Genomic DNA, 15,300 nt, shown 5'->3' on the forward strand with positions numbered 1-15,300 from the left:
AAATCAACATTGTATTTGGTCCGGACCAAAGCAAGTGAACTAGCGGACTTTCCTGGTGTGAATACACCCTAATATTAGCCTGTGAATGTACACTTGGTATATATGGTAATGTCTCAGAGTAAGACTGCACTTTCAAAATATTCACATCTCACTCCAAAGTTGAGCTTCGTGTTCCCTCTGCACCAATCACATACTTTAGTTTGCTAGTCTTAGTATGTTTAAACTTTTCTACCTGGTCAGCAAGCTGATCTCCCAACTGTCATGTGCCAAAACCCTTCTAAAACCAACACAAAAGACCAGTCTAAGCAGCACGGCTGTAAGATCGGCATAGTTTGCATGGGAAGAACGAGTTCACCATAGGCTGGTTTATGCTGTTGGTAAAGACTGTAACAGGCTATACAACTTTTAAAATCTGAACAGATTTTAAAACACTACATGACTTTGTAGATGGTTACAGAAAAAAAGACTGGGAATCACACTACCAGACTTTCAAGTTATTCTGAACCCAACAAACTTGCATAGAAACTTGCAGCTCATTGCTAGGAAATGCATGGCAAATGAAAACAATGTGGTTTAAAATTGTTCAAAATATGAAACGTTTGATATCTGTACACAGGACAGAACCATAGTTTGAAGCTAAAAAATCTGTACCCTGTGCGGTTTTCTGTCTCAACTCCAGCTGACTAAAATCTGCAGACTGGATCTGACTATCGGAAGCTAGCATTGACTTATCCAGACTGCAAATCAGGACAAAAATCTGGGCAAAAGTTATGTACTGTATTCCAGCCTTAATTTCTTAAAAACTCAAATATTATTGACAGACCACTTTATTCTCTGTGTTAAATGTTATGTGGGTGTCAAGAAATAATTGAGGTGGGATATTTCAATAGATTCTATAAAAACTTGATTGAAAGCTTGAAAAATAGTGCGCTGTCACCCTGAGAAAAAGCAGGACCTGCTCCATTTCTTTTACTGCCATCTGTCTGTCATAAACATACCACAAAGGTGTATTATGGCAGCAGCAAATATTGCTTTGTGATTGATTGCTTTATATCTTGGCTGTAGCTGCAAAGATAACTACAGACATAGCGCACAGCTAAACCGCATGATTGTAAACAGTATCAGTAAGCACCCAGCAGGAGTGAGAGCAGAAAGCATCATCTATTTCATCCAGATGGCGAACATCAACACTTTTCCTGAAAAACCAACAGCAAAGCTAACAACTTCATCTCTTCTTCCTTCCTCCAATGAGAGAAATGCATAAAACGGACAAGTGCTGCTAATCGAGACAAATATGTGTCCTTCTTAAACCGACCTCCACTCCACTCTTAAAAATAAAGATTTAAAAAAAACATATGTGGTCTCCCAATCCATTTAAGCTCAATCTGCTCTGTTTTGCTGGTTTTGTAGGATTTGAATGCTTGTCAGGCAAGAAAACTGGCTGATTGACAGGCTAAGTGTTTAAACCAGATCAAACCAGCGAAAATCCTCTTAGGTTGTTTATTTTTCTACATATCATTGTCATTTACAGTGCTGAGATGATGCCAAATATGATATGCAAAAGGTGAGCCAAACGACAATTTCCTGTCAGTTCAGTGCCCTCCTGTGAGTCGAACAAGAGTGTTCTGTGTGTACGGCTTCCATATAAGAGCTCAGCCCAGAATAGACACTCTTCATATAATTCAGTGCTTTGGGGCATGGCCTTGTGAATACAGGGCTTCAGAATTTCACAAATGTATGACTTGTGTGAGGAAATAGGTTGGGAAATATTTCAGTCAGACCGTTCCAGGGGGAAAGACCGACATAACTGCTTGTGAGTGGAGGGGTCACCGGTCCATTCTCACCCGCATTGAAAAGAGCTCATGCGTGTAAAGGGGCAGAGCGCCGATGATTTAGTTTATTAGGTTAGCGTCCATGTGGGCTACTTCTCCTCTATTTTTATTTATTTTGTTCAAAGAGAATATTTGGCTCTATTAATAATATATCAGTCTTTTTGCTAAATTGTAGTTTGGGATTATTGTTATTTTATCTAGAATTAGAATGTTATCTAAACTTAAGTATGACTGCATTTATGCAGTCTTGCACTGATTATATTTAATAACCAGACAACTTTTAAGTCATGCAATGAAAATTCTGTCATAATTTACTCATGCTCAAGTTGTTCCAACCCTGAGTTTAGAATGTTGGTAACCAAACAGTTGACGGTAGCCATTTACTTCCACAGTATGGAAAAATACTATGGAAGTCAAAGGCTGCCGTCAACTATTTGGTTATCAACATTCTTCAAAATATCTTCTTTTGTGTTTAGCAGAAGCAATGAAATCATACAGTTTTGGAACAACTTGAGGGTGATTTTTGGGTGAACTATCCTTTTTAAGGTCACAAATGGTTTAGACGAACCCTGATCAGCACAAAACTGTAGATTTTTAGCTGAGTGACCAGATTTTGCTCTGCATGTAAACCAGCATTCTTGCAGCTTATTCTTTTAAAATGTATTTTATTCCTGCAATGGCTAGCTGAATTATCACTGTTGTTATCACTGTTGAAAACAGTTGTGGTGCTTAATATTTTTGCGGAAACCATGATAAAAAAAAATTTCAAGTTCAAAAGAACAGAATTTATTTGAAATAGAAATCTTTTGTAACATAGTAAATGTCTTTACTGTCACTTTTGATCAATTAAATGCACCTTTGCTGAATTAATTTATTTCAAAAGAGAGAAAGAAAAAACTGACCTCAAACTTTTTAATTTTAATCAACATGATCAATGAATTTAGCATTTTCATTGGCAGTGCAGCACTGACTCAAACGGCTGAAACGGAGCTGAAAATCTGTGGCCAGTGGGCCATCTTTATTGTTGAGGCCTGATTTTCTGGTTTTCTTGCCTTGTCAGGTTTTTAAAATGAGCACATTTTTGATAGTTTTCAGTCAGTTTTTTCTCTACATGTACAGTAAATATACTCTTGTTACCCGACTATTCTAAACATGTCCTGAAACGATTATCATATGTTGATTTTATATGATCTTTTCTTGTCAGACCATTTTTCATTTATAGAAGTTGATCTCCTTTTTGAATGTTCTTTTTGTGTAAAATCTGATTGTCTTTCTTAGTGAGTGTTATGAGTTTGAGCAAATTACTTCCTGTTATCGCAGGAAATATCAGTATACACTAGAGCCTTGCAAAAACCATTTAAAAGATTACTCCAGGGCTTATGATTGCAGAGATGTAATATTGTGTTCTGTATTAACTCTGATGTCTGTGTATTTGTTTTGAATTTGTTTTTATCTCATCCTATCACCAAGGCTGCTCACAAACCTCTTTAGTCTGTTGTTTGAAAAAAAACCTCTGGGTGCTGCAAATATTGTAGCTGGTTTAAACCTTTGGTACAATAAGTTTTCAATTGTTAACATTAGTTAACTGTATAAATTAACATGAACGAACAATGAACAATCCATTTACAGCATGTATTAATCTTAGTAAAAAAAAAAAAATACTAAAAATAAATAAATGTTAACATTAACAGAAGCTAATAAATGCTTTAAAATGTATTGCTCATTGTTATTTAATTTTAGTTAATGCATTAAAGGGATAGTTTACCCAAAAATTCTGTCATGAATCCCAGAAACGTAGTAAGGACATTGGTAAAATAGTCCATGTGACATCAGTGGTTCAGCTGTAATTTTACGAAGCTACGGGAATACTTTTTGTGCACAAAAAATAACAACTTATTTATAATGACTTTATTCAACATTTTCAATTGCACTGCTGTCTATGCAGGGTCAGAAAGCTCTCAGATTTCATCAAAAAGGTCTTACAGGTTTGGAACGACATGAGGGTGAGTAATTAATGACAGAATTTTCATTTGTGGGTGAACTATCCCTTTGACTAATGTTAATGAGACCTTATTGTAAAGTGTTACCGCACCAACATTTCTAACAGACACCACAGTGGCTGGTTGTAGTAGATCTGCTGGATGCTGCAGATGAATTTGGATATTTAAAAGAATAGTTCACCCAAAAATAAACATTTTGTGATCGTTTACTCACCATAATGTTGTTCCAAACCTGTATGAGTTTCTTTCTGCTGTTGAAAACAAAAGAAGATATTTTAAAGAATGTTGCCGACCAAACAGCTGGTAGACATTGACTTCCATGGCATTTTTTTCCATACTATGGAAGATAATGCTACTGGCAATTGTAAAAGAAAAAAAAAACAGACAGAATGACAGAATTTTTTATTTTTAAGGGTGAACAAGCTATCCCTTTAAGTAGGTTCTGCTAGGTTTACCAATAGTTTACATACACTCCCAGAAAAAAGGTACAAACTTTACCTTATTTTCCCCTAAACAATAAAAAGGTATATATTAGTACTTTAAAAGTACAAATTAGTACCTGAAGTGTACATATTAGTAGGGTATCACCCCAGTGACAGTTTTGTACCTTTTTTTCTGAGAGCGTAGAGATGGTTTTGTGAATGTAAGAATGCCTGGTGCTGATTTTATCCTTCTGTTAATGTGCACCTTAAACGCCCAGAGAAGAGTGCAGGAGGATGTCCAGAGAGGCAGCCAGCCTGAGAGACTGTAAATAGATCTAGGGAGGGTTACATAAGGCCTCTCATGCCTGTCTGTGCTAGAAAACACTGAACGCTTAATCCCTTGAACTTGACTTCAACTGCAGTTTTATGATTATATATGTGCGCATACATACAGTATACTGGACGCATATGCACATCTGTACACACAAACAGTTCTTTCTCTCTCTGACATATACAGTACATGGCAGTCACAAACTGACTCAAACATTTGTGCTGTATTTTGTCTCCTCGCGAATCTAGCGATGACTCAAAGAGCAGTAGTGGAGCTGTGTTTACTGTTGCATGACCAGCTGAAGTCGCTCATTTCATTAGTGTCGGCTGCAGATGTGAAATAAATGCAAACGTCAGATACACAAACAAATGCAATATGTTCTGCTTTCTGACCCCTAAGCCTTTGAATTAGTAGATTGCATTTATATGCATAACGATGCCTTATGAAATTATATAAACTAGTTAGAATTATTTATATATTTTAGACTTATTTCCCGGATTCTAAGTGTATGCTAATTCCGGCACCAAGGGATGGAAATGATCAGCTTTCTTGAAAGCTTTCTTCTTTCTTCTTAGACTGTGATTGCATGCTCTCAGTGTCAGTTAAATGCTGCTAGAGTATTTTTTTTTATTCGCAAGTGATTTTCAGTGTTAGAAAAAGGCACAATTCCTTTTTTTTAAATACATGTCAGGCTGTGGTTAGTAATGCTTAAGTTTGACTGCCTTGATGCAGTTGATATTTCATTAATAATGTCTTTGAAGCAGAACCAGTGTATATGGTTATGCAGGGATTGCAGTAATAGTTCATTCTGCTATATAAACAAATAGCTAGTTGCATTTTGATGACGTTATTTGTAATTGAATGTACAAGAATTTGTGTATACACACACACATACACACAAATGTGTGACCCTGGACCACAAAACTGGACCAGTCTTAAGTCACTGGGGTATATATGTAGCAATAGCCAAAATACATTGTATGGGTCAAAATGATTGATTTTCCTTTTATGCCAAAAATCATTAGGATATTAAGTAAAGATCATGTTCCATGAAGATATTTTGTAAATTTCCAACTGTAAATATATGAAAACTTAATTTTTGATTAATAATATGCATTGCAATATTTTGATTTTTTTGCACCCTCAGATTCCAGATTTTCAAATACTTGTATCTCGGCCAAATATTGTGCTATCCTAACAAACCATACATAAATGGAAATTTTATTTATTCAGCTTTCAGGTGGTGTATAAATCTCGATTTCGAAAAATTTACCCTTATGACTGGTTTTGTGGTCCAGGGTCACATATATATAAAGTCCTCTCACAGACTGTCTGAATTTGATGTCTGAATAAATATTATATTGAAAATCAGACTTCTATTCTATTCTATTCTATTCTATTCTAGTCTAGTCTAGTCTAGTCTAGTCTATTCTGTTTTTTATTGATTTATTTATGGGCTTTTCTTACATTGCTTTACCTTTTTTCCCCATATTATTTATTTTGGTCTTACTTGCCATACTTATAACTCTAGGAAACAACAAAAAAACAATAAATTTAAAGTGAAATGCATATGCTATTCTACGCTTTGTGAAGCTGCTTATGAATGTCACATGCTAACCAGCTCACACCATGCATTTTCCCTCAGGTCATTATGACAATAGCTGATTCAACTCCTCTCACACCTGCTGTTAAGAGGCTGTTATGTGTTTATTTGCCTTGCAGATGGCATCAAGCCGCATAGTGCTCAGACTCTCATAACCCTGTACCTGTTTTATTTCACAATGCTTGTCAGCATTTGTGTGTTGGCAGTAAAAGCTTGCTGTTTCTAATACAGAGCAGGTGCTCTGATAGCTATATCTAAAAGCAGGCCTCTTGTGATGGAAATTTTTCTCCTAATCTTCATATTTTAGATTGTAGTGCTTTGGACAAATAAGGTAGAAAATAATGTCTGAACTGCTTTTCTTTCAAAAAAAAATGGCTATTCTGTTTTTTTGTTGTTGTTGTTGTTGTTGTTTTTGCAACCCTGATTTTCTAGCAATATGCATCAAAATTAAATAGAATGATTAAATAATTTTTTTCTTTTTTCATAATCAACAATGTGGGAAACATGTAAATATAAAAATAATTAAATAGATTCAACAGATTATGTCAAGATAGTGACATTGTTTGGGTTTTATTGTTGAATACAGTTGAGAAAGTTAAGATGTGAAGTGAGACAGGCCACAAATAATTAATTTTGATGTGTTAAAAATAGCTGCTTTTCATACAGCTATTTTACTAAGCATGAAATAGTTAGCATCAAATAGTTTTTACAACAAAAAAATGCATGTAATGGTTTAAAATAGAACATTAAAGTTCAGTAGTTTCAATACACACACACACACACACACACACACACACACACACACAGGCTAACCTCTCAGTTTGTATCTGTCTGTCTATCTCTTTAGCATTATTTTCTCATCGTCTTCGGGCATGATGGACAGAAGCCTCTGGAGCTGCGGACAGAGGAGGAGTCAAACTGTGATGAATGGGTGGAGGCCATCCAGCAGGCCAGGTAGTGGGACTGTGTGTATTTTATTTTTGTATCTTGCTCATTCAAGGATAATATTTAGAAGCGCTAAAGAAGCTTTACTCTCAGGCTGAAAGAATAAAATCATCATAATAAGAAAGAGACATATCAGAGTGGGTTAAGTCAAGCGCATTGTGCATTTCTTCCTGTCACTGCAGAGCAGCACAGCAACAAATAAGCCGCACTGAGGTTGACAGCACTGTTGTTCTCCTCTCCCTGGTGCTCAGACATGCAGCCTAAGATCAAACTTTGCAGTCAGGTTTTATACAACTCATCTCCAGGAGACAAATCTCTAAAGAAAGCTTAAACTGCTTTATTTGTTGTATCACAGATCTGCCTTAGAGCAAGACTGAATATTAAGCTATAATTTCAGACTGTGGAAACTCTGTTGCCAGGGGCGTCATGCACCAATCTTTTTTTTTTTTTAAGATGTACCAGCCCTTTCTCACTTGGTGCCCTAGGCAAGATCACTTAAAGATAACCTTTAGCAACTTGAAAACTTTTTAGCCACTTAGTAGTTCATTATGCATGTATAAGTCTTCTTCTTTTTTTTTGTTGCTGGGATTCATTTTTCCCGCTTTCTGAAGTGGGTTTTAGTATTTTTTTTCCAAGTAGAATGTTCGATATTTTATTTTTTTATCTTTTTTATTTTATTTTATTTTAACTTCCCTTCGTGCCTTTCTTTCTTTCTTTCTTTCTTTCTTTCTTTCTTTCTTTAAGCTTATTTCATAATATTTTCCATATTATTTGTTGCTGTATTTAGCAATATTGTAATAGTTAACAATAGCTTTATTGACTGAAAATATACAGTATGTAAATACAGTACTTCTGATACAGTGACTAGGTCTAGTGGTACAGTTTTCTTTTTGCATATACATTGCATTACATTAATGCACATGCTTTTATCTAAAGTGACTAAAAATGAGGAACATAATAAGCAATTCAATACAGAGCCAACAAAATTCATAGTATACAATGCCAGGTTTATTAGAAAGCTACATCAGGAAACAAGCTAGAATAGAGGTGAAATGCAGAAAGAAAAGAAACGGGGATCCTGAGTAGAAATCAGTTTTTTTGGACATGACACCATGACAATACTATTGTTTTTTGAATATGTATCCAAACTCATGTCATCACGTAAAGTCAAAGTGCACCATTTGTGTGTGTGTGTGTTACAACATGCATATGTTGTATTTTTCAAAACATTTTTACATTTTTCAGTAAGTTTTCATTTTAAAAGTTATTTTTTTATTTTAAATTATTTCTGGAAATGATAAAAGCTATAGTTTAAATCCATCACAGCAATTTCATAAACAATTTTACTTGAAAGTGTTGGTGAGTTCAGTAGGTTCAACACACAGGCTATAAAAAAAAAAAAAAAGTGTACATCATCAACACGATCAAGTTAATATTTAGTAACAAGTTCAGCAGTGGCTTGATAGTAGCAGTTTGCTCAACTGGACATCTTTATTGTTGAGCTAAATGAACCCAGGCATACATAAACGACTACATTTATATTCTGATATCTCATTAAATGTGAGTGTAACCCTGTTGTTTTCATCTCAGCTACTCTGACATCATCATCGAGCGTGAGGTTCTTATGCAGAAATACATCCACCTGGTGCAGATTGTGGAGACAGAGAAGGTGGCAGCCAATCAGCTCCGCACACAACTGGAAGACCAAGACACAGAGATTGAGAGGCTTAAATCTGAGGTAACTGTATATGCTTGAGCTGTGCCATGTAATGGGCTGTTTTCCAACGTGCAGTCCAATTTTGTGAATCAGTGAACCGCTCTAGATCCCATTAATCTAATAACAGTGCAGGTCTCCAAAAAATGTCGCCATTACTGGACGGTCCTGTGCACTAAAAGCATTTGTGACTTATCCTGATATGGAGTTCAACCATAGGTTTGCTTTTCTCACATTGCTTTTTCCAGATTGTAGTATTTTTCTTTTTGTGATTAAGGTTACCAGCAACATATGCAATCCCAGTGTGCCACAGAGCATCTCTCAGGCTCTGTGTCTTATCTGTTCCCTAGTTGTGTTACCAGGGAATTATCCTCCCCATTGGACCAGTTGCCATGGGGACGAGAATTATGCCCCATTATTGACATTGCAGGGTCAGTGGCATGTGAACACACAATTCAGAGTATAAATAAATGCAAAAAAATGAGAAACATGTTATCTTAATTAGGCTGATTACACTTACTGCTCAGTATTCACAAAAGACGGGACCTCTATCTATCTATCTATCTATCTATCTATCTATCTATCTGTCTATCTATCTATCTATCTATCTATCTATCTATCTATCTATCTATCATCATCATCATCATCATCATCATCATCTATCTATCATCGTCTGTCTGTCTGTCTGTCTGTCTGTCTGTCTATCTATCTATCTATCTATCTATCCACTCATCTGTTCGTCCACTGTTCTATCATTCTTTTATTCGGTTATTCCATCTATCGTTCTAACTACTGTTGTTATTGCATGGTGTTGTTTTCCTTGCACTATTATTTCTTTATATAAACATAGGTCTGGTGTATAATATAAATAGCCATAAAAACCACTTATGCTGTATTGTCATGATTATATCAGAAGTATTCTTTATGAATAAATGATGAAGCCATAAAAGCAGTGCTTTGTTTTTTAAACTGAAACATCTGCATTCAAACTTGTTGTGAGTTATACATATTTTATAAGGAAACAATTAAAAAAGATACCAACTACTGCTGGCTCGCACCTTGATACTGTAGACAACATTTGTATTGATGACATAAAGCCAAGATATTCACAAATACTCTACATTCTGTGTAAATGCTGAATTTTGCTAAGTGATTGTATTGTTTTATTATAGAATTTTTTTATTGTTGTGAAACTGAAGAAAAATAAATACATGTTATATGATGGCAGTAAATCTAGAATAAGGAAACTGAACCATTATCCACTTAAAGCAGGGTAGCGATAAAAGCCTTCAGATTATCCACCTTTTTCTTCAACACGGAAGTAAGCCTATGGGTGAGACTTCCGGTTCATTAGCCGCTATAGGTAAATAACGAGAAGAATAACAACGTGCAGTAAACTGTAAAACTGTTTGCGCTACAAACCAGTGTGTTCATAATTAAGATAATACATTAAAATAATATGGTAAGACACACCCATTTTCAATATCAAGCAGCAAAACAAACTGTTTTGTTCAGCTAAAAATAGCTGGATGCGGATGAGACCGGGAGCTAGATCCATAGACTTTACAAATGGCCCTGCCCATTTTTATGGCAAGAAAAAGGTGGATATGCAAAGATTTTTTAAATTCCAAACTAACACTTAACAAATAAAGAAAACACAACAAACATGACCATTACCTATTATCAATATGTACAATAGCACTTCAATAAACTAAAGTCTTAGCTTGTGCCTGCAGACTGCATATACTGGGAGATACGCTGTGGGGCATTTAGCCTATTTGCATCCAAAGTAAATGGCTGATAAAGGCTTGGTGAGAGAGCTTTTTGATGAAGGCTGTTGAATGAAGGAAGGAAATTGTCCGTGGAGAGGAAGTTAAGATGGTTATCTGATGTGCCAGCACCCACACAGGGTCTCAGTGATCCACATACAGTAATGCTCAGTCATGTTGTGTTTTGTTCTCTCTTAAAGATTATAGCCTTGAACAAAACTAAGGAAAGAATGCGTCCCTACCACGTATACCAAGAAGAGGAGGATCCTGATATAAAAAAAATCAAAAAGGTAAAGAACCTTAACATTACATGGCCATAAATATGTCTACATCCAAACACCGCTGCCATGTGGGCTTGTTAAACATTTAACCAGGGCCATTGGTTTGAGAAGTTCATGAAGTTAATCGGTTTCCCTCATTGATCAAACTGTGACCACTAATAGTAATCCTAGACACTTTGTCTCTGTAGGTCCAGAGCTTCATGCGAGGGTGGCTGTGTAGAAGGAAATGGAAGATTATTGTGCAGGACTACATCTGTTCTCCTCATGCTGAGAGCATGAGGAAGAGGAATCAGATCGTCTTCAACATGGTGGAGGCTGAGACAGAGTATGTCCATCAGCTTTCCATCCTAGTCAACTGCTTCCTGAGGCCACTAAGAATGGCCGCCAGCTCCAAGAAACCACCCATTAGCCACGATGATGTCAGTAGCATCTTCCTTAACAGGTGTGTGAGTTTGGTTTCTTTGGCATTGAAAACCACTCTGTCAAAAATCAACAAAGGCTCATTGGAAAAACCAGTGACCTTTAACAAGTGTACTTCAGCCAACATTTTTGCAAAGCTCCAAAAATATACTTGAACATATAATTCACTGCAGTTTTCAGCTGAAATAACACTAGAGGCAGTAAAACAGCAACAACTTTAACTATAGTGCATGATTTGTAACATATTTTAATGATTGCATCACATAACCAACTTCATATGTATGGCTTTTCTGACATAGTAAACTTGCTCTGTAGCTCACCTGGTACAGTACTGTAAACACAGATGATTCAGAACCTTCATGTACAAATCTAGTAAAACACAAGCCACGATAAAAGAACTCAAAGATTTGTAGAAGCAAGCTAATGGCATAGATGATTCGGCAAATGCATTTTTCTATCATTTCTACTTTTGTTAACATTTGCTTTTGATTTTGGTTAGGTTTAGTGTAGGTGGAATGAGAGATAATCAACCTTCTAGCACTACTCACCGGACATTTCATTTCTGAATTGCCACAATGCATGAAACAGCTAACATAATAAAACGTTCCCAGATTCACATTGATTTGTTTCAGATAAAACTCAATGCACTTTTAATGTCGCTCATTGGATATTTCGCTTTGAAAGTGTCAGGAAATATGGAAAAAAACAAAACAGAAATTATGCATCAGGAACGTTTTTCCAATGATCCTGGGTTGTAGAAAATGTATACAAGAGAGCCTCTGACCCAGATCAACCAGTGTCAGTGTTGTAACAGCTTGTTTGCATGCTGATTTGAACTATTTCATCCACATCCTTCTGCAACACAGATATAGGACCAGTTTTACTAACAGCGTGTGCCAGCGCAAACCATCTTTTGGCATTAAAATAGTACTGTCAGGATTTACTAAAGACACGCACAGTTAGACAGTTATTTTTGCGCCTGACCTTATTGAATATGCATTTGTCAGAGTTTCCCTTTCAGATGCAAAATTTATGGGAGGAGAGTATTAAAAGGAATCACACAACGAGATTTACTAACGTTTGTGCTCGTCAAATTACTGGTATTTGCGTCATTATTTAACACCCCAAAAAAGCATGTCTTAAACTATTTTGTGCTTGAAATGGCTGCAATTGTTGTTGCTAGGAGGAGGCACCGCAGAGAACAGAAAGCGCGTTATAGAAGGGAGAGGATTTTTTCCCCACGTATTAATTTATTTGGAATGCCAGAAGAACACATTATCCGAACATATCATTTGCCAAGCCAAACAATGTTATTTTTAATTTGCTTCAGGAAATAAAAGACGGCTTGGAACCCTCAACTAGGAGTCACGCAATACCAGGTCTATCAAAACTTCTTGCAACCCTTCATTTTTCTTTTCTTTTCAATGTACTGTGGCTTCTTTATTTCTTTTTTTGCGACTATGCTAATTTGCGCTGCACTTGGTATATTGCGTTGGTCGATATGTAAATGAGATGTTGCGTCTGTGTTCTTTAATTTGCGCGTTGTTAGTAAATCACCTGCAGAAATTTCTACGCTTATCGGCGCTGTTTTGGAGATGCGCTCTCGTGCTAATTTGCCTTGTTTAGTAAAACTGGCCCTTAATGTTTTTGAAACATCTCAATCCAATGTGTTGATTAATTTGAACCTAAATAAAACATCCTATAAATGTTGTACTGCATTTTAAATGAACTGCAACCAAAATACAACACTGTGTTTATTGGTGAGTGGTTTATTTTTACTCGCCTTTGGCACAAGCTGAGTGTTAAGCTTTGACCCTGGTGCCATGGGATAATCGGATTTATTGATATTTTAATAAATCCTTTTAAATATTTGTTGTATTGATATATACTCTCTTTTTTGTCCTCAGTGAGACAATCATGTTTCTACATGAAATATTCCATCAGGGATTGAAGGCGAGGATAGCAAACTGGCCCACACTGATTCTAGGTATGTCATGATTGTTACATTTTATCTCTCAGAAAGCTAATTACCGCACTCAGGAGCAGCTATTCAGAACACCCCATCAACAAAGACAGCACATTGCAGGGTGACACTAACATCAAGGACAAGCTGTTTCCGCTGACGCACAGCATCTCAATCAAACCCGTCAATGACGTCTGACTCTCACCTATCTCACCATATACTGACACACACACTTCTGCAACAATGAGAGCCAGACAAAAACCCTCCAACATCTTAAACCCAAGATAAGCGTTTTCAAGCACCGCTGTGAATAAAAGAATGACTTTGACGTTGCTTTCTCCTTTTTAGCGGATCTCTTTGATATCTTGCTGCCAATGCTGAACATCTATCAGGAGTTTGTGAGGAACCACCAGTACAGTCTTCAGGTTCTGGCCAACTGTAAGCAGAACCGGGACTTTGACAAACTCCTGAAGCAGTATGAATCAAATGCTGCGTGTGAGGGGAGGATGCTGGAAACCTTCCTCACATACCCCATGTTTCAGGTGCCACTCTCGCACTCTCATTAGTGTCTTATTCAATTCCAGACTGAACACTGAAGAGCTCGATTTGTTCAATAATTGAACTGCCACTGGGAATTGCTGGCTTGTGTTTCTACAAATAAGACATTTTTTTCCATGAACCATTTGAGGGAGCTCTTCACACTCACTCACGAAGAGCCTCATTTATCACTTGTAGAAGCCTGATGTATCTCAGTTCCTCAAACATGCAAAGTAATCTTTTATAGGTTTCCTGAAATCAAGGCCCAGACAGAATCTGCAGATTTTTGGGGGTGTGATTTTGAGGTAAAATCTGTAGAATTAGATTAGTCGGAGAGTACTAGACTCTTGGGTGTAAGCATTATCAAATTAGCCACATTTTTAAAGTAACAAACATGTAAGGGGCGAGGGACGAATACAACTTGATTGATAGACGGACATTCTGTGGGCGCAGATTCTATGCGGGCCTGCTGATAACTCTCGCTCTGTACACTTTCAGTCTTTACAATTTTTCTCCCTTTATGCTATTGATTGACAGATCCCTCGTTATATCATCACTCTCCATGAGCTACTGGCTCATACACCTCATGAGCATGTGGAAAGTTTGGGGACCATTGACTTCCATTGTATGAGCAAAAAAACCCACTGAGACATTTTTCTAAATAACTTATTTTATGTTGCACAGAAGAAGGAAGGTCATATAGGTTTGGAACAACATTAGGGTGAGTAAATAATGAAAGAATGTTAATTTTTGGGTGACCCATCCCCTTAATACCCTGAAATAGCATTGTGCCATGAGTATTAAGTAGTTGTCTCTACTTTCTATATAAATCACTATAGAGCCCTACTCACAAAACACAGCCCTATTTGAATATTATGCTAATTCCACTGAAAAAGCAGGTGGTAAATGGAGAATTCAGCAGTAAATTCAGATTCATTGAAAAGAGAACATTTTATATTGTTACATCAGCCGATGACCATCAGAATTTTTGAATCATTTTATGTCATACATTAAATTTTAAGTTAAATTGTAGTTGATTCAAATTGGAATTATTTTAGTGAATAATATGTCAAAAGAATGCAGATAGTGCTTCAGCAGATGTAGTAAATTTCCTCCTGTTTTTTTGCCCTTGGCATTATGTAGTAGTTGTAAATACGTTGACTCGTCTTATACCCTGTGCTTCTTACCTAGAGTTTGCCAAGTCTAAACTGGAGGAACTCTCCAGGTAAAGAAACCACCCTGTGAGGCGAACTTACTAAACAGTTGCGCATTGTATGTCATTGCAAAAACCTTTGCCTAATTCACTAACCAACTTCAATCCTGTTTAACCATGAGTTTAAAGGGATGGTTCATCAAAAAAATTAATAAAAGTAATAATAATAATAATTTTTTATTATTAAAATAAAAAAATATTTTTTTTCCAGATTTTTCCATTATTTTTCAGACTTATATGACTTTCTTTCATTTTTAAGGAACACAAATG

At 36.2% G+C, this 15,300-nt stretch overlaps 1 protein-coding gene across 1 annotated transcript in view; it reads left to right on the top strand.

Annotated features, from left to right (window-relative positions):
* rasgrf2b (Ras protein-specific guanine nucleotide-releasing factor 2b) overlaps positions 1-15,300 on the top strand; it is a 62,464-nt gene that overhangs the window by 16,135 nt on the left and 31,029 nt on the right. Inside the window, exons 2-9 of the mRNA XM_016501062.1 lie at positions 7,036-7,142; positions 8,724-8,871; positions 10,817-10,906; positions 11,086-11,339; positions 13,225-13,304; positions 13,629-13,822; positions 14,355-14,418; positions 15,009-15,042. Of these exons, the coding sequence (XP_016356548.1) occupies positions 7,036-7,142; positions 8,724-8,871; positions 10,817-10,906; positions 11,086-11,339; positions 13,225-13,304; positions 13,629-13,822; positions 14,355-14,418; positions 15,009-15,042 (971 nt within the window). The remainder of the gene's footprint in view (positions 1-7,035; positions 7,143-8,723; positions 8,872-10,816; positions 10,907-11,085; positions 11,340-13,224; positions 13,305-13,628; positions 13,823-14,354; positions 14,419-15,008; positions 15,043-15,300) is intronic.

Source organism: Sinocyclocheilus anshuiensis, unplaced genomic scaffold (genome assembly GCF_001515605.1).
Source record: "Sinocyclocheilus anshuiensis isolate Anshui unplaced genomic scaffold, SAMN03320099.WGS_v1.1 scaffold278, whole genome shotgun sequence".
Classification (NCBI taxonomy): Eukaryota; Metazoa; Chordata; class Actinopteri; order Cypriniformes; family Cyprinidae; genus Sinocyclocheilus; species Sinocyclocheilus anshuiensis.